Consider the following 19,248-nt stretch of genomic DNA (forward strand, 5'->3'; position numbering starts at 1 on the left):
GAGGTAATGTTGCAGCTATACAGGACCCTAGTCAGGCCCCACTTGGAGTACTGTGCTCAGGGTGCAGAGGAGATTTACAAGGATGCTGTCTGGATTGTGGAGCATGCCTTATGAGAACAGGTTGCATGAACTTGGCCTTTTCCCCTTGGAGCGATGGAGGATGAGAGGTGACCTGATAGAGTTGTATAAGATGAGAGGCATTGATCGAATGGATAGTCAGAGGCTTTTTCCCAGGGCTGAAATGGCTAGCACAAGGCGGCACAGTTTTAAGGTGCTTGGAAGTAGGTACAGAGGAGATGTCAGGGGTAAGTTGTGTTTTTTTTTTAAAACACAGAGTGGTGAGTGCATGGAGTGGGCCGCCGGCGATGGTGGTGGAGGCAGATACGATAGGGTTTTTTAAGAGACTCCTGGATAGGTACATGGAGCTTAGAAAAATAGAGGGCTATGGGTAACCCAAGGTAATTTCTAAGGTAAGGACATGTTCGGCACAGCTCTGTGGGTCGAAGGGCCTGTATTATGCTGTAGGTTTTCTATGTTTCTAAAATTATCGTAAGCAACAGATTTTAGTCAAAGTAAAATTAGCGAAGTACATACATGTTACCATACTGCATACTATGTTGAGATTTATATCCTTACAGGTATTTATAGGAAAATAAAGACTGACAAACAACTAACGTGCAAAAGACAAATCATGAAATTTACAATTAAAAAAAATAAGTAAATAATACACGAGTTGTTCAGTCCTTGAAAGTGAGTCTATAGATTATGGAGTCAGTTCAGAGTTGAGGCGAGTAAAATTAACCATGCTGGTTCAGAAGCCTGATGGTTCTTCAGGTAATATGCTCCTGGACCTTCTGGTGCTCCTGAATCTAATACTTCTACATCTCCTGCCCAACGGTAGTACTGAGAAGAGAGCATTGGTCTGGATGGTGGGGGTGTTTGATAATGGATGCTGCTTTCTTGTGACAGTCCTCCTTTCAAATGTGCTCAGTGGTGGTAAGGGCTTTACTTGTTATGTACTGGGCTGTATCCATCACATTTTGTAAACTTTTCAGTTCCTGGGCATTGGTGTTTCCATACAAGGCCATGAAGCAACCAGTTAGGATATCCTCCATTTACATCTAAAGAAGATTGTTAAAGTCTTAGATTACATGCCTCATTCTTGACTTCCTAAGAACCTCTGGATCACAGAAAATGAGGATCTAACATCAGCTATGGTCAGAGCTCTTCCCATTTTAAAGGTGACTGTTAATAAACTCACTATGCACGTCACAAATACCAGGACAGAGTTCATGCACCGAGGTGAATGAATTGTATTGGAATCACAGCCAATCATGTCCTACCCCAAATTAAAAATTAAAGGATGACTTATAGCCTTCAATGAGCAAGTAGGGGTAAGGAAATGAGTAACCTCTAGTATGTTGGGTGCACTTAGTTTTTAGTAATGGTTGTGGTACCCATTAAGCAGACATACCTTCTTCCATTCCTTTTTAAATTAAGTTTCTTCAGTCTAATGCCATTCCTGACAATTAGTTTATATCCCTCAGGTAAATTAGAATCCTGAAGTTTCCTCCTTTGTTTGCCACATAATGGAAAATGCTCTCCACATGGTTAAAACAATATGTTGATACTTTTGAGTCCGTGTAGAAAGAATTCACATTTGATCAGGCAAGCAAGGCCAGGCTGACTCAGTCTTAAGGAGAATAGTCAAAGTAAATTAAGTTTATACACACCTGAATCTCAAATTACAGAACTTAAATACACTGCTGTGCAAAAGTCTTAGCCACCCGAGATCTGTTGCATAAATTTTGTTTTAGATGTTTATTTTGGTCTTCTGCATTAATATATCAGTAGAAGAGCAAATTTTAAATTTCCATTCATTTTCCAAAAAAAATTAAATGTTAGAGAATTTTTGTATTTTGTTGAAGAAAGCAACATATTAAGTAATAGACCACTTTTAGACCACTTTTCAGATAAAAACTTGATTACTTTGTAGGTACCGTAGATTCCGGATTTTAAGCCGCTACTTTTTTCCCACATTTTGAACAGCTTTGAACTCTGCGGCCTTTAATACGGTGCGGCTAATGCATTATTTTTTTCATGCCGCCAAGAACATTTTGCCTCGTAACAGTAGACCAATAAAATTGATGAGTAGTTCACAGAGGTCCAATGAAATTGTACGATAAATCAAGCGCACTTTCACAATTAAATTATTGTAAATCAGTCATTTGTACTCACCCTCATCAACATGGAAAACACTCGAAGAAAAGCATTGCGCTGCCTTTATGGCAGTTATTTAGTTTATAATATTTTCGCTTAGTAATTCATTTGTTAGTTAAAGTTAGAAGAGTTTTAACTATATTTGTTTTCTGTACTACATCGCAGGATGCTATGACGTCACACCCGGTTTCACCGCGTCTTGTGGGAAAACGCCGGTTTGCAATAAACGGGACGGCGGGGGGGAGCGGCGGAGCGGCGGAGCCAAAACGCTGCTTTTAAGTTAAAGGCGATCAATAACTTTTCCTGGTAGGCTGCAGTATATATATTTTTTACCAGTCGTTAGGAGATATTGGAATGTTGTTCAGTAAAAAAGTATATGCAACGTATATTTAAAAGTAGCCGCGTTACAGGCACGGTTCGAAAAAAAGCATTTGCAATATGTATTTGTTTATGTTACCATATGGATTTAATTAAAAGTTAAAAAATCCTCACGCGTAATATCTTTGTGTAAATATCTCATATTACAACGTGGGACACCTGCGGCCGAAAATCCGGTGCGGCCTAAAATCCGGTGCGGCCTGTACAAGTAAAAAATTGATTTTCTTTCTAAAATTAGAGCCAGCGGCTTTTAATCAGGTGCGCTCTGTAGTCCGGAATCTATGGTACATAGCCCAGTGCATGATTAAATAAAGATAGCAAACAGGATACAAATGATCAATGACATAATGAGCTGAATGAACTAAGCTGACTAACTTAAACAGATACAGGTTTAGAAGGAATCAAACTGGACAAAGGACAACCAAACTAAAAGGTGAGGGTGTGGTAGATGTGACAGTTTAATGTTCAAATTAACTCTTACATCGTGGCAATAGGAAGTATAACAAGACACAGGGTAGCTATCCTGCCTCAACAAGGTTTCTCCCAAGCAGAAATTTTGTGGCAGACAGGAGTTTCAAGATGTGCTGTCCAAGCTCTTCTAAAGAATCACAAAGAAATGGGCAAGGTTGAGGACCAGAAATACTGTGGTTGGCCATGGAAACTAAATGCAGGAGACAAGAGATATATCAAAATTACCTCCTTTCTTAAATCGGAAGTCGTCAAGCACTGTCATCAGCTCCGTACTCACAGAAACCATTGGAAGTACACCTCTTTACTGTCTGGAGAAGACTTGTCATAAGTGGTCTTCATGAAGTTACTGCCAAAAAGCCATTCCTCTGAAGTGTAAACAAAGTCAAGAGACTCACCCATGCACAAAAACACAAAGACTCAGGTGCTGAACAATAGCAGCAAGTGCTCCAGACTGACAAGTCAAATTTTTGGCACAAACAGTGGACAGTTTGTCAGTTGAAGAGCTGGAGAGCACAACATGAAGGAGTATCTGCAGTCAACAGGGAATCATGGTGGAGATTCCCTGCAGGTTTTGGGCTGCATTTCTGCAAATGGAGTTGGCGATCTGATCAGAATTACTGAAATCCTCTATGCTGAGAAGTAAAAGTATATTCTCATCCATCACGCAATCCCATCAGGGAGACAGCTGATCAGCATCAACTTATTCCGCAGCAGGACAATGACCCCAGAAACATGGCCAAGCTCACAAAGAACTATCTTCAGCGAAAAGAAGAACAAGGAGTTCTGCAACAGATGGTAAGGCCTCCATTGAACCCATATCTCAACATCATTGACGCTGTCTGGGATTATTGGGAGAGACAGAAGCAAGCAAAGACAGCCAATGTTTGCAGAAGAACTGTAACAAGTTCTCCAAGATGTTTGGAACTACCAGCTGATTTTCTTATAAAACTGTACGACAGCATACCTAAGAGAATTGATGCAACTTTAAAAGCAAAGATGATCACACCAAATATTAATTTGATTTAGTTTTTTTTAACTGTTTACTGCTCTTTATAGTAATTTTTTTGAAATTTAGAAACTTCTCATTTCATTATTTTTGAAAGCTTCACTTTACAGAACTTTTTTAACATAACTAAGAATTTTGCAGAGTTGTGTATTTAAGTTATTTCAAGTCTCAACTATGGACGTACACAGTGTAATTCTGATGCATGTTAGCTTGGGAAATTTTATTTAAAAGATAGGAAAACTGCCCATCACAAAAACAAAAAAATCATAAGAAAATACCAAGAGTGGCAAGTTTTGCTCCATAATATTCTATTACCTCTCAGCAATATCAAATAGAAAAACAAAAATCAAGTCAAATTAATTGTCATAACTACTGCAACATAGAAATCAGTTAAGGAACAATTAACACTTCAGCTTTGTTGCCAAATGAAAAACAAGCTGGAAGTACCACCCAAAACCTCAAATTATACCCGATTATTAACATCAGTATGAAAAACTACAATCTGCTCAGTCACACTCCGGGACAGAATCTGACATTCTAACAAAAATGCACATGATATCAGCAAGGATTCCAGAGTTAAGCCTTAATGCTCCTCAGAGTATACTGCAGATGTGTTTCAGACCCGCTACAAGAAGGTCCTGGAGAAACTAACATGGTTCTGAATCATCTTCCATGTTTTAATACTCATGGGATCGGGGAATTCGGTCTATTGTTATTTGGCCCCTTAAGGTAATCACATGACATTTTACCCTCTATTACTCACATTCTGAAGAGCATTTTCTGCATCTGGCCCTTTCTGTAGGTACTTCAATAAGATGTAAAATTTACCATGCAATCTGATGACTACCTTTGAGAACCTGGTCGATGCATACTAAGAATCTGTGCACATCCAGACTGGCAGCAGAGTACATTTTCCATATGCTGATTACTTACTCAAACAGATGTTCATCTGAATTCATCTGCACAGCAGGGAAATGGTTGTTATTTACATGGACATTAGTAAAACATCTGAAAATCCCTTATAGTAGGCTGGTTCAGAAGATCCAAAAGCAACATAATCATAGAAGTCAGAGGATTGGGTAGAGTAGTGTTTTGATGTCTAACGGTCTGTAACCAATGATATTTGTGAGAATCAGTGATGGAAGTGTGTGCTGATTAATAAGATTCCAGCTGACACAAAAACTGGTGGAATTGTGAATATAGGTTGAAATTCTGTAGTCATATACCCTTGGGATCAGACAGGTACCAGATAGCAGAAAATTTCGGACCACAGAAATTGCCTGATCATCCTCCTCTGAGTAGAACTGCTTTTTTATTTAGTACAAAACTGTCCACCGGTTACGTGAGGATTCGGTTCCCGAAAACAATTAACTCAGTTTCTCTGTGATTGCCTGTAAACTGAGATTGCCAAAGTTACACTGGTGGGTTAATAAGGCAAAGATTAATACACATCTTAATTTTAGATCCTGGTTATAATAAGTCAATTATTACATATTTGAAATACTGGATCCAAAATATGCCAAATCTGCAGTGAGGATGGTTGTCAAAGGATATTGGAAATTTGGGCAGAACAGCAGCAAACAGAATTTAATCAAGACAAGTGTGAGATGGTGCATTTGATTGGTGAAATGCAAGGGCAAAGCATACAGCAGGTGGCAGGACCCTTAAGAGCATTGGTGTACAGAGGGATACAAGTCCATAGTTCACCAAAGTGGCAACTCAAATGAATTGGGTAGTAAAGCATACTTGTCTTCATCTGTTGGGGTATGACTACAAAAGTCAGGAAGCCATATTATAGGTGTATAAATCTTTGAGGGTTGAGAGCTTCATGTCCCTGGGTGTCAACATCACTAATAGCCTGCCGATCCAATCACGCTGCCGTTCCAGACCAGCTCAACAACACCTCTACTTCCTCAGGTGGCTAAATAAATTTAGCATGCCCCACCAATCTTATTGATGCACTATTGGTAGCATTCTGTCTACACAGCAAGACGTACAAAAAAGCTGGATGAACTCAGCAGGTCAGGCAGCAGCCGTTGAAAGGAGCAGTCAACATTTCGGGTCGAGACCCTTAGTCAGGACACAGTCCTGACCACAGCATCTGCAGTGCACTTTGTGTCTACACAGCAGCTTGGTGTGGCATGCGACCACAAGAAATTGCTCAGTTGTGGACACAGCACAGCACATTATAAGCACTGGTCTCTCCAAAATGGACTGTGTATGTACATCTCAGTAAAGCTACAGGATTATCAAAGACCCCCCTCACCAGGGACATTTTCTCTTGTCCCCTCTCCCATCAGGCAGAAGATACAAAACCCTGAAAGCACATACTACCAGGCTCAAGGGTAGCTTCTATCCAATCAATATCAGACTGTTCAATGGACCTCATGCACAATAGGAGACTCTTGGCCTCATGATTTACCATGTTAAGATCTTGCATGTTAACATTTACTTGCACTACATTTTTTCAGCTTTTACACTTTATTGGGTATTGTTATCATTGTACCTTATCCTAGCTCAATGCGCTGTGTAAGGATTTGATCTACATAAACAGTATGCAAGATAAGCGTTTCATTGTACATGTGACAATAATAAGCCAATACTTGAACTACTGTGTCTATATTAGTTTTCACAATTTAGGAAAGGTTTGCAAAATCTGGAGAAGATGCAGAAGAGATTCACCAGGATACTGCCTGGATTAGAGAATACTAGCTAAAAGAAGAGTTTGATAAACCTGGATCATTTTCTCGAGAATGCTAGAAGCTGAGGGGCAACCTGATAGAAGTATATAAAATTATGAGAGGTATAGACATGGTAAAGGAGTCCCTCTCTCTGACTATCCCTCCATCTACCCCTCTTTTGGACATTTTCCACAGGCAAAAGTGGCATCATAGATGGCAGTAGCGAAGTTAGCAGAACTTTCTCGGTGGTGCCACAAGGACTCCGAGTCAATGAAGATGGGTAAGAAGGTGACCTTGACAACAACGAATCAAGCACACCAACTCAAACATTTGAGGGAACAAGCTGTGAGAATAAACTTTTGCCTAACAGAACACCAGGGCATCCATAAAAATGGCCTTCCAATGTGTCATAAACCTCTAACTGTAGTCACCCTATGCTGGCATGATCAGAAAACTATAGCTTATTATCGGTGGTCAGCTTGGTCTACACTGCAAGTGGCAGCTACACCAATCTGACGAAGTATTTGGAGCTTCAGACTGGACATCAAAGAGTAGAACTAACTCCCAATCCCAGTACTAAAAGTAACAGCAGCCTAAAAGCAAATTGTTAATGATCCTGGCTCAATAAAAGTTTTAACAGTCTTACAACAGTTTTATCTGCATTTAATTTGTGAAAGGATTGTACAGTGGAGGCTATCCATAGTAAATTTGTAACATTCTGTGGTTAAGTGCAAAGGAACATCCAAACTGATGTGGCCTCAATTTAGCTTTATCTAATAAAAAAAACCCATCAGGCAATGCAACCTCCCTTCTACACAGCATTGGAAGGGAATCTAAACCTACAATATTTATACACAATACAATTTGCATCAAAGTGAATTGACAGATAGCACAAATAACCCACAAGTGTCATTACAGATAATATCCATTTGTAAATCAGTCAAATCAGTGAAAGTTCTAACTGTTACAATCACATGCAGTGTCAACAGCGAAAACATGCATGCATCAATGTCATAAGAACAAGTCTTAACCTGGATTAGTATGAGGACCCAAGGCCATAGGCACTGGATATAACTGATGTTTTCTTACAAATTCATGCTGTTAAGGTATTTGCCTTAAGGACTATCTTTTTTTTTAAGGTGATTATGCATAATAAAGTTGTTGAACAAACCTGCTTTTCAAACTAAAAGATGCATAAACTTTATACGAGTAATTATACTTAAAAGACAAAATTAGTATTTTGATTGACCTTGCAGTTTCTTGTTTTAACAAATCTCATTGCGAAAACTATTACTTCACCCACCTTTCCAGAACCAAGCTGATAGCCTGCGAGAGGTCAGGGTTTGCCACCTGCAGACGCTTCCACAAAGACCACACAAATTCTTTGTCAGCCTGCACATAAAATGTAAAAGTTAGCGAAGTCAGAAGCAGATACAAATGTCATCTTCAGTTACAAAATATACAACTGCCTCATAAGGTTTAAATTGTATACCTCATAGAAGATTCGAGACCTTGCCAATAACAGATAAAATGAACTGGGAAGTCAGAAAAATTTAAATAAGATTAGCTACAATTGAACATCTAAAGTGTGTGTGGGAAATACTAAGAGGGAATATGACATTTCAAATGCCTGCTACTTCCTGACCAACTTTGAAGATGGAGCGAAAATGGATGCTTACTCTAAAGGTCTGTTCACTGGATAGATAGCTAAATTGATAGAGCTAACTTGCAAGGGAAGATTGAACAGAGGTTAAGAGACTTGGTGCAGCAAGTGGTAAATGGCAGTTGATGCTGACCTCTGATGACAGTGCATTGTTTGTGGGATTCTATCGAATACTCCAATTTCCCCTCAGAGTCCTAGTGATCAGTAGATTAATTGGCTACTGTAAATTATTCCTAGTGTAGCTTGGTGGTAGGAGAATCAGCAGGATGTCAATGAGCATGTATGACAGAATAGTTTAAAATGAAAATTTGTGGGCAGAACAGCATTGATAAGATTGCTCTGAGCATCAGCACAAACTTAGTGGGCTGAATGATCTCCCTTGATGGAAGGAAATATGAGAACTATAACACTAAATCTATTAGTTGTAAAAAGATGTGGCCTGAAAAGGTAGATGTCAACATTTTCCTCCAGCTGCAGAGTTAAGAATTAAGTCATCATACCTCATAAAATTACATTATTAATCTTTGGAACGCGTGGTGATCTGGTACATTTGAAGGTCAGATCAATGAATATTTGGAAAACAGAAGTGATCAAAGGATACGGAAATCATGCAAGAACATGGAAGTTAAATACAAATTCAGCCATGGTCATGATGAGTGGACGCTGTCAATAACAACGATTAAGAGTGACCATTTACAATTATGTCACAGACACTATTTAATCTACCCTTTGAAAGAAATTATACTTTGTACACATTAGGAGGATACTAATAAAATTCATCTAAGTAGTAGAGTACAAGCATGCTGAATAATGTATTTCTCCCCATAGCCAGAATGAGTACGTCATTATTTTTTCCAAAAAAAAAATTGTTTTGAGCTATTCACACTTTATTTCCACACACTCATCTTCAACAGCAGCAGATCCAGAAACAGTTGGCCACTGGTACTGCCTCTTCATTTCCAATGGATGCCCACATGGTAAAATGCACTCTAAACTGTATTATGTCTTGGATCCTGATGCTCTCGGCAGAACACCTTGTCAAAAGCCTTTAAAACCATTTTAACTGTTTCAGATTACTAGGGACATTTAAACTGATTTTCAAACTAATATAAATAATCACAAGTAGTAAATGAAGTGATAAAATAAGTAAATAAAAATCAGCATCATTTCAATATTTTAAATCATTTGCTCTCATTTTGAAGTAAAACGAAACATTTTTTCCCCATTAAATTGGCAGTTCCAATCAAATCAATGGATTTGCAGATCTATGCTGACAGTTCTCTCGTCAGTATACCAGTACTCCGCCACTGAACTCTAGAATGAACCGAGCAGCGGAGTGAGATAAGATGCACCAATCATGAGTTCAACAGACTCTTCCACATTTGACTGCACATATACATAAGTACAAATGTGAAGTACAACTATGAGCCACCAGCAACAAACAACCTTTATTCTTGCTCATAATAAAAGATATGTCTACAATGTATAGGAAAGAATGTCATGTAACTGAATAAGAGACAAAATATTTCAGATCGAAAGTTTGAAATGACATGAAGAACAAAGCTGCTCTATAATTCAACTAAGATCTCAATTAATTCATTCTTTTTTGCTCTCTCCCCAAAACTTCTGCCTTGCTTGCAGCTTAAATATCCATCAATCTCCACATAAAAACAGAACTTAAGAAACAGAAACAGTGGCAGCTATCTGACTCTTTAAGACTAATTGTCACAGCTAGTCTTCTAATCAAATACACTGGAATATAAGAAGCTGCAAAAACTAGTAGACTCTTCTCAATACATCATGGGCATATTTCTTTACACCTTTGGTAGTATCTACAAGAGATGCTGCCTCAACACAACATTATCCAAGATACTCACCATCCAGGCTATGCAATCTTTTCATGGCTACCATCAAGTCAGAGGTACAGAAGACTGAAGCCCCACACTACCAGGTTCAAAAACAGCTACTTCCTTTAAACGATTCAGTTCTTGAACAAGCAACCGGTCAACCCTAAAGACTGCAGTTTAGCAACAATATGACAATTTCGCACTACAGTGCACTTCTGTCTATTCTTGTAATTACATTCTCTCTTGTAAAAATTGTCTTCAAGCAATTGTATATAATTTATGCTGCTTACATAATACAATGTGCCTGTGATGTTGCTGCAAGTTATTTTTATTGCATCTGTGCATACATGTTCTTGTTCATATGACAATGAACTCGATTCAACACCAATTTCCTGCACTGTCACCATAGATCTCAATTCCCCGTAACGCCCAGAAAGCCTTCAAGTGAACACAACATAGAAACACAGAAAATAGGAGCAGGAGTAGGCCATTCAGCCCTTCGAGCCTGCAGCGCCATTCAGTATAATCATGGCTGATCATCCAACTCAGAACCCTGTACCTGCTTTCTCTCCATACCCCCGATCCCTTTAGCCACAAGGGCAATATCTAACTTCCTCTTAAATATAGCCAATGAACCAGCCTCAACTGTTTCCTGTGGCAGAGAATTCCACAGATTCACCACTCTCTGTGTGAAGAAGTTTTTCCTCATCTCGGTCCTAAAAGGCTTCCCCTTTATCCTTAAACTGTGACCCTTCGTTCTGGACTTCCCCAAAATCGGAAACAATCTTCCTGCATCTAGCCTGTCCAATCCCTTTAGAATTTTATATGTTTCAATAAGATCCCCCCTCAATCTTCTAAATTCCAGTGAGTATAAGCCTAGTCGATCCAGTCTTTCTTCATATGAAAGTCCTGCCATCCCAGGAATCAATCTGGTGATTGATTCTCCGTACTCCCTCTATGGCAAGAATGTCTTTCCTCAGATTAGGGGACCAAAACTGCACACAATATTCTAGGTGCGGTCTCACCAAGGCCTTGTACAACTGCAGTAGAACCTCCCTGCTCCTGTACTCAAATCCTTTTGCTATGAATGCCAACATACCATTTGCTTTTTTCACCGTCTGCTGTACCTGCATGCCCACTTTCAATGACTGGTGTACAATGACACCCAGGTCTCGTTGCATCTCCCCTTTTCCTAATCGGCCACCGTTCAGATAATAATCTGTTTTCCTGTTCTTGCAACCAAAGTGGATAACCTCACATTTATCCACATTAAATTGCATCTGCCATGAATTTGCCCACTCACCTAACCTATCCAAGTCACCCTGCATCCTCCTCACAGCTAACATCGCCGCCCAGCTTCGTGTCATCTGCAAATTTGGAGATGCTGCATTTAATTCCCTCGTCTAAATCATTAATATATATTGTAAACAACCGGGGTCCCAGCATTGAGCCTTGCGGTACCCCACTAGTCACTGCCTGCCATTCTGAAAAGGTCCCGTTTACTTCCACTCTTTGCTTCCTGTCTGCTAACCAATTCTCAATCCACATCAATACCATACCCCCAATACCGTGTGCTTTAAGTTTGCACACTAATCTCCTGTGTGGGACCTTGTCAAAAGCCTCTTGAAAATCTAAATATACCACATCCACTGGCTCTCCCCTATCCACTCTACTAGTTACATCTTCAAAAAATTCTATAAGATTCGTCAGACATGATTTTCCTTTCACAAATCCATGCTGACTTTGTCCGATGATTTCACCTCTTTCCAAATGTGCTGTTATCACATCTTTGATAACCGACTCTAGCATTTTCCCCACCACCGATGTCAGACTCACCGGTCTATAATTCCCCGGTTTCTCTCTCCCTCCTTTTTTAAAAAGTGGGGTTACATTAGCCACCCTCCAATCCTCAGGAACTAATCCAGAATCTAAGGAGTTTTGAAAAATTATCACTAATGCATCCACTATTTCTTGGGCTACTTCCTTACACTCTAGGATGCAGACCATCTGGCCCTGGGGATTTATCTGCCTTTAATCCCTTCAATTTACCTAACTCCACTTCCCTACTAACATGTATTTCCCTCAGTTCCTCCATCTCACTAGACCCTCGGTCCCTTACTATTTCCGGAAGATTATTTATGTCCTCCTTAGTGAAGACAGAACCAAAGTAGTTATTCAATTGGTCTGCCATATCTTTGTTCCCTATGATCAATTCACCTGTTTCTAACTGTAAAAGACCTACATTTGTCTTGACCAATCTTTTTCTTTTCACGTATCTATAAAAGCTTTTACAGTCAGTTTTTATATTCCCTGCCAGCTTTCTCTCAATCTTTTTTCCCTTTCCTAATTAAGCCCTTTGTCCTCCTCTGCTGGTCTCTGAATTTCTCCCAGTCCTCAGGTGTGCTCCTTTTTTTTGTTAATTTATATGTTTCTTCTTTGGACTTGATACTATCCCTAATTTCCCTTGTCAGCCACGGGTGCACTACCTTCCCTGGTTTATTCTTTTGCCAAACTGGGATGAACAATTGTTGTAGTTCATCCATGCGATCTTTAAATGCTTGCCATTGCATATCCACCGTCAACCCTTTAAGTATCATTTGCCAGTCTATCTTAGCTAATTCACGTCTCATACCTTCAAAGTTACCCTTTTTTAAGTTCAGAACCTTTGTTTCTGAATTAACTATGTCACTCTCCATCTTAATGAAGAATTCCACCATATTATGGTCACTCTTACCCAAGGGACCTCGCACAACAAGATTGCTAACTAACCCTTCCTCATTGCTCAATACCCAATCTAGAATGGCCTGCTCTCCAGTTGGTTCCTCGACATGTTGGTTCAGAAAACCATCCCACATACATTCCAAGAAATCCTCTTCCTCAGCACCCTTACCAATTTGTTTCACCCAGTCTATATGTAGATTGAAGTCACCTATTATAACTACTGTTCCTTTATTGCACGCATTTCTAATTTCCTGTTTAATGCCATCCCCAACCTCAACCTCACAACAATCAAGTCTCCACTTGATCTGATCAAGGTGGAGACTGACAGTCATTCAAGTCACAAGGGGGAGGCAGGGTCAGGATATTCGGAAAGAGCACAATAATGCTCTTATTCTGAACCAATATTGGATCAGACCCTTTGGCAAATACATATATCCTTAGGAATAGAAACAAGAACTACCCACAATACTCTAGATGCAGATTCATCAGAATCCTACAGATTAGCACCCTTGCATATAGAAGTTATCCTTGGTCCTATAATCAAATCCTGTTGAAAGAACAGTGTTAACCACTTACTTCCTTGTCCACATGCAGAATGTCATTTGCACATTATGTACATAATTGCCTCATCATGTCCTCAAAGAAATTCAACAGATTAATGAAAAACACTTGAAATTCATGCTGATTCTCTTAAGTGTTCTTTCACTATGGACTAGCATCTTCCCTATCACTAGCATTAGACCAACAGATCTGTAGGTCCCCCATATATTTTCTCTCTCCGTAAAAAGAAATATGGCCATATTTGTTACACCCCAATTAAAGGACATAGAAATTATGCAAACTTAATCTTTTTAAAAATACCATGGATTCCATAAGATGCAGCAAGGAAAACCTGCAGCTTCTAAGATAGCAAGTAGCAGATTTCAGTTTAACAGGAATAAATCCTGAACCTACAGAGTTTGGGAATATAATAAGAACAATCTGAGGTCCATTATCTCTATCACTTTCAAAGCTCTGGGATGTAGATCATTAGAGCATTGAGATCTAATCACTCCAGTTTTTAGTGTATTCCACAGATTTATAATACTCAAAAGAAATTCCTCCTCACCTTCACCTGAAATAAAGACCTTTCTCTCAAACTGTGGCCCCTAGCTTCAGATGCCTTCGCTAAGGGAAATATCGCTTGGTATTCCTTCTAAAATGTTTCAATAAGAATGCCTCTTTCTTCTGTACTTGAATGAGTCTGTTCTTAACTTTGTCATGCATCCATCTCTTCACCCCAACATCTGTAGAAACCTTTCGCACTACCTCTATTGCAAATACATCCTTCCTTAAATACAGTAATTTAATGAGTACTTCAGATGCAGTCTCACTGGCATGCGAAGTTACATCAAACTTCCTTAATTTTGTACACTGTACCATGTGCCATGAAGGTCAATATTGAATTGACTTTATTACTTACATCCTTCATATACATGAGGAGTAAAAATCTTTATGTTACATCTCCATTCAATTGTGCAATGTGCAATTATCGTAATTTATAACAAATATTATGTACAACAAAACTATCAATATAACATAAAATTACAGTTACGTCAGCATGAGTTAATCAGTCTGATGGCCTGGTGGAAGAAACTGACCTGGAGCCTGCTGCTCCTGGCTTTTATGCTGCAGTACTGTTTCCCGGATGGTAGCAGCTGGAACAGTTTGTGGTTGGGTTGATTCAGGTCCCCAATGATCCTTTGGGTCCTTTTTACACACCCGTCTTTTTAAATGTCCTGAATAGTGGGAAGTTCACATCTATAGATGCACTGGGCTGTCCACACCACTCTCTACAGTCCTGTGATTGAGGGAAGTACAGTTCCCATACCAAACAGTGGTTCAGCCAGTCAGGATGCTCTCAATTGTGCCCCTATAGAAAGTTCTTGGAATTTGGGGGGCAGGGGGCATATCAAACTTCTTCAACTATTTGAGGTGAAAGAGGCAGAGTTGTGCCTTTTTCACACAAAGTTGGTACATACAGACTATGTGACATGCTCTGTGATGTCTGTGCTGAGAAACTTAAAGCTGTTCATCCTCTCAACCCAATAGGGGTTAACCTGTCTCTATTCTTCCTGTGGCCCACAATCAGCTCTTTTGTTTTTGCAAACAAAAGAGAGGTTGTTTTCTTGACACCACTGTGTCAAGGTGATGACTTCTTCTCTATAGGCTACCTCATTATTATTTGAGATAAGGCCAATCAGTGTAGTGTTGTCAGCAAATGTAATTAGCAGATTGAAGCTGTGGGTGGCGACAGTCATGGGTATACAGAGAGTAAAGGAGGGGGCCAGAGGGGCACAGGCGAGGGAGCCCACTCTTACTACAGATAATATTCTATTAGCCTTACTAGCATGCTGACTCCTTTCTATGTACTAGGATCCCAAACCCACTTGCACCACAATATTTAGTCACAGTTTAAATAATCATTTGCTTTTTCATTCTTTCCCCCCACCAAAGAGGACAACCTTGTGTTTTCCTACATTATTCTCCAGCTGTCAACTTCAAGCCCACTCACTTAGCTTACCCACATCCATCCCTTTCCATGCTGTGTCCTCCTCTCAGTCCCCTCTCGGCATTAATATATTTCATTAATAATCGAGGTTCCAGCAATAATTCCTCTTGCATCCCACCAATTATTAAATGTTGATTTGAAAATAACCCATTTAGAACATAAAACTCTATAGCACAGGACTAGCCCTTCAACCCACAATGTTGTACCAATCTAATTAAAGCAATATATCTAACTAATTTAATCCCTCTTCCCCAAACATTTACCATTTACTCCCTTCTCTACATATTAATGTGCCAATCTCAGAGTCTCTTAAATGTTCCTGTGTGATCTGTTGACAGAGCCCTCAGCATTCTGTAAAAATCTTGTCTCAAACATCTATTTTGTATTTTTACCCCTCACCTGAAATATATGCCCTCTAGAAGTAAACATTTCAGCCCTGGAGGGAAAAAAGATACTAGCTTTCTATGTCTCACATAATTTTATAAACATCAACTAAATCTCCCCTCTGCCAGTCTAAAATGTCCCAGCTTGTGAAAGCACATCCTCCAAATGAGGCAACTCCTTGGTAAAGGTCCTCTGCATACTCTCCCAATTATCCACAATATTCCAATAACAAGGCAACCAGAGGTGGGCACAATATTCTACATGCACTTAAGTATAGTGAAAATCTTTGTTTTGCATATCGTCCATACAAATCATTTCATCACATTGGTACATTGACGTAGTACAAGGTAACATTATTAACAAAATGCAGATTTCAGTGTTACAATCGCAAAAATGCAATGCAGATAAGGTGCAAGAACCAAAAAAACATTGGATTATACAAAATGGACTCCAACTACACAATTCACATCAATACAGTCCACACCCTATTGTCTGCCGCCTCTGCAATTTCTCTACAACACCAGGTTTTGCTGGGATTCAGGGGGGAGGGGGGGAGAGGTTTTGGGGTTGGTGATGGATAAACTGCCTGCACAAAGTGGATAAATTACGCAGGCCCATGGGCCTGAGTAACAAGAGCCAGTAAATTGCAGAGTCCCTGGTCAAACATGTAGGTGAGAAAAGATCCAGATCCAACATTTATCTCAAGTTTGTTATGCTATATCACTCTCAATCACCCGTATCTTTTCACCTTGTTCACTGATCATTTATGGCACTTCTGTTGATTGCCTTCTGGAATCCAAATATGCCACGATTACTAGTTAATTTTCCTTCATCCACCCTTTGTTAAATCCTCAGAACACAAACAAATGTCTCAAGATTATATCATTTCACAAAAATGATGACTCTACCCAATTATCACACAATTTTCTGCAATGTCCTCTTGTTTGGTTATCAGCATTTTTTCAATGATGGATGTTGGCTAACTCGCCAAAAAAGTTACACGTGCAGTTTTGCAATCTCTGGGGCTGCTTGAGAGAAAAAAAATGTAAGATTACTTTCAATTTTACAGTTGCTTCCTTGAAGATGCTATGAGATCCATCATCTATTCTTTTGGACCCAATAATTTGTCTGATTACTCCCCCCACCAGTGAGCAATTAATTTAAAGAGGACAATCTGAGTGTTACCAAACCAGAAACAATAAATAAACTGGGAGACCACACAAGTGTCAAGATCAATTTTTTAAGTGAACTCACAGAAAGCATCTGGCCAAGATGATGTTCTAAGTCTAAGGCACATATAGAGAGCTAGAGTGCCTAGGAATTTTGCACAGTACTGCATTTGTCAACATAAAGCATTTAGGGAGTTTGTAAATCTGGCAGGAACGGCGAGAGTGGAACGCCACAGGAGGAGTGTGAGACATGTGGCAGAGAAGAAATGCCAGTGACAAGGGTTGGCATGGGTGCAGACAGACCCAGCCCTGAGACACTAGGCAAGGTCATTTGATTCTAAACAATTGGTTTATTGGTCAATTACAGGATGTCTCTCTCGTGCTTCTCCCTCCCTCCCCTCTCCTCTCCCCGTTTCCGAACCACGATTCCACTCTCCCTGCCCCTTTCCTACTCTCAGTCCACATCAGAATCAGGTTTATCATCACTCACGTCATAAAATTTAGTGTTTTTGTTGCAGCAGCAGTACAATCCATACGTAAAATTACAATTACCTGCAAAGACCTAATGGGATACCTGCAGACATTTCTAACCTCTTGCTGCGTCAGTTTGAGGTTCCACCTGCTTTAAGGCCACTACCATCTGCTATCAAAGAAAAACAAGATAATGACTACTGCCCGTTGGCTGACATCTACCATCTTCAAGTGCTTTGATAGGCTGGCCGCAACACACATCAACTCCAGTCTCCCAGACAACCCCGACTCACTATAATTAGTGAGTTCTCCAACAGATCGCCATCTCCCCGGCTCTACACATCTCTGAAGAACCTCAACAATAAATGCATCTACACTTGACTATTGCTTATGAACCACAACACCGCCTTCAATACTGTAATTCCAAACAAACTCTTCACCAAATTCCAAGACCTGGGAGTCAACACCTCCCTCTGCAACTGGATCAACAGGCCATAATCAGTAGAATAAGCAACACCTCCATCACAATTATCCTAAACACTGATGCTCCATAAGGCTGCGTCCTCAGCGCCTTATTCTGCTCCCTGTAAATTTATAATGTGTTGTCAAATACTGCTCAAACTCCATCTATATATTTATAGGTAATACCACCCTGGTGGGCCATATCTCAAATAATAATGAGTCCGAGCACAGGAAGGCGATAGCACTTTGCAACATGGTGTCATGACATTAACCTTTCGCTGACTGTCAGCAAAGAGCTGTCATTGACTTCGGGGAGGGGGGCAGTAAACATGCTCCTGTCTATATCAATGGTGGTATGGTTGAGAGCCTCAAGTTCCTGGGACTGAACATCACCGAAAGCCTGCCTTTGTCCAATGGCATTGATGCCAAGGCCAAGAAAGCTCACCAGTACCTCAACTTCCTCAGATGGCTAAAGAGATCTGAGGTGCCACTTTTGAACTACATCAACTTTTATGAAAATACCACAAAAAGTATCCTACCCAGATGCATTGTGGCTTGGCATGGCAAATGTCCTGCCAGTGGCTGCAAAAACAAACACTGCAGAGAATTGTGGACACTACTCAGTACATCATGAAAACCAGATTCCTCTCCATGAACAGTCTATACTTGTTGCTGCCTCAGTAAAGCAGACAGCAAAATCTAAGAACACACCCACCCCATTCTCTCTTCTCGCCATCCTATTAGGCTTACAAAAGCCTAAATGTATGCACCATCTGGCTCAAGAACAGCTTCTGCTCTGTTGTTATAAGACAAATGAATTGTATGATAGGATAGTCTCAAACAATCTACCACATTAAGACCTTGCATCTTACTGTTTACCTGCAGTATACTTTCTCTGTAGCTATTACACTTTATTCTGCATTCTGTTATTGTACCTCAAAACACAGTGAATTTATATGTATGAACAGTATGCAAGACAAGTTTTCAATGTACTTCATTATATGCAACAATAATAAAACAATTCAGGTCCCTTCCACTTTAAAGCCGTTATTAATGGAATGTCTTTAGTGTCTATCTACCATGAAGACCTATACAAAATAATTATCTAGAATATACCATTTCCCATTATTAATTGTCTAGTGCCAATGGAATGAGTGTTTACTTTAGTTATACTCTTCCTTTTTACATACTTGTAAAACTTAACTATCTTTTTATACTTGCTAA

General features: G+C 39.7%; 1 protein-coding gene across 6 annotated transcripts in view; it reads right to left on the bottom strand.

The window, feature by feature from the left end:
• cntln (centlein, centrosomal protein) overlaps positions 1–19,248 on the bottom strand; it is a 540,355-nt gene that overhangs the window by 508,760 nt on the left and 12,347 nt on the right. For 5 of the 6 annotated variants that reach the window (XM_073048674.1, XM_073048672.1, XM_073048671.1 and 2 more), the window contains exon 3: positions 8,060–8,148. In XM_073048674.1, the coding sequence (XP_072904775.1) occupies positions 8,060–8,148 (89 nt within the window). Of the gene's footprint in view, positions 1–8,059; positions 8,149–19,248 lie in introns of those variants that run through there. The other variant, XM_073048675.1, reaches the window with a different exon arrangement.

The sequence above is a fragment of the Hemitrygon akajei genome, chromosome 6 (assembly GCF_048418815.1).
Source record: "Hemitrygon akajei chromosome 6, sHemAka1.3, whole genome shotgun sequence".
In the NCBI taxonomy this organism is placed as follows: Eukaryota; Metazoa; Chordata; class Chondrichthyes; order Myliobatiformes; family Dasyatidae; genus Hemitrygon; species Hemitrygon akajei.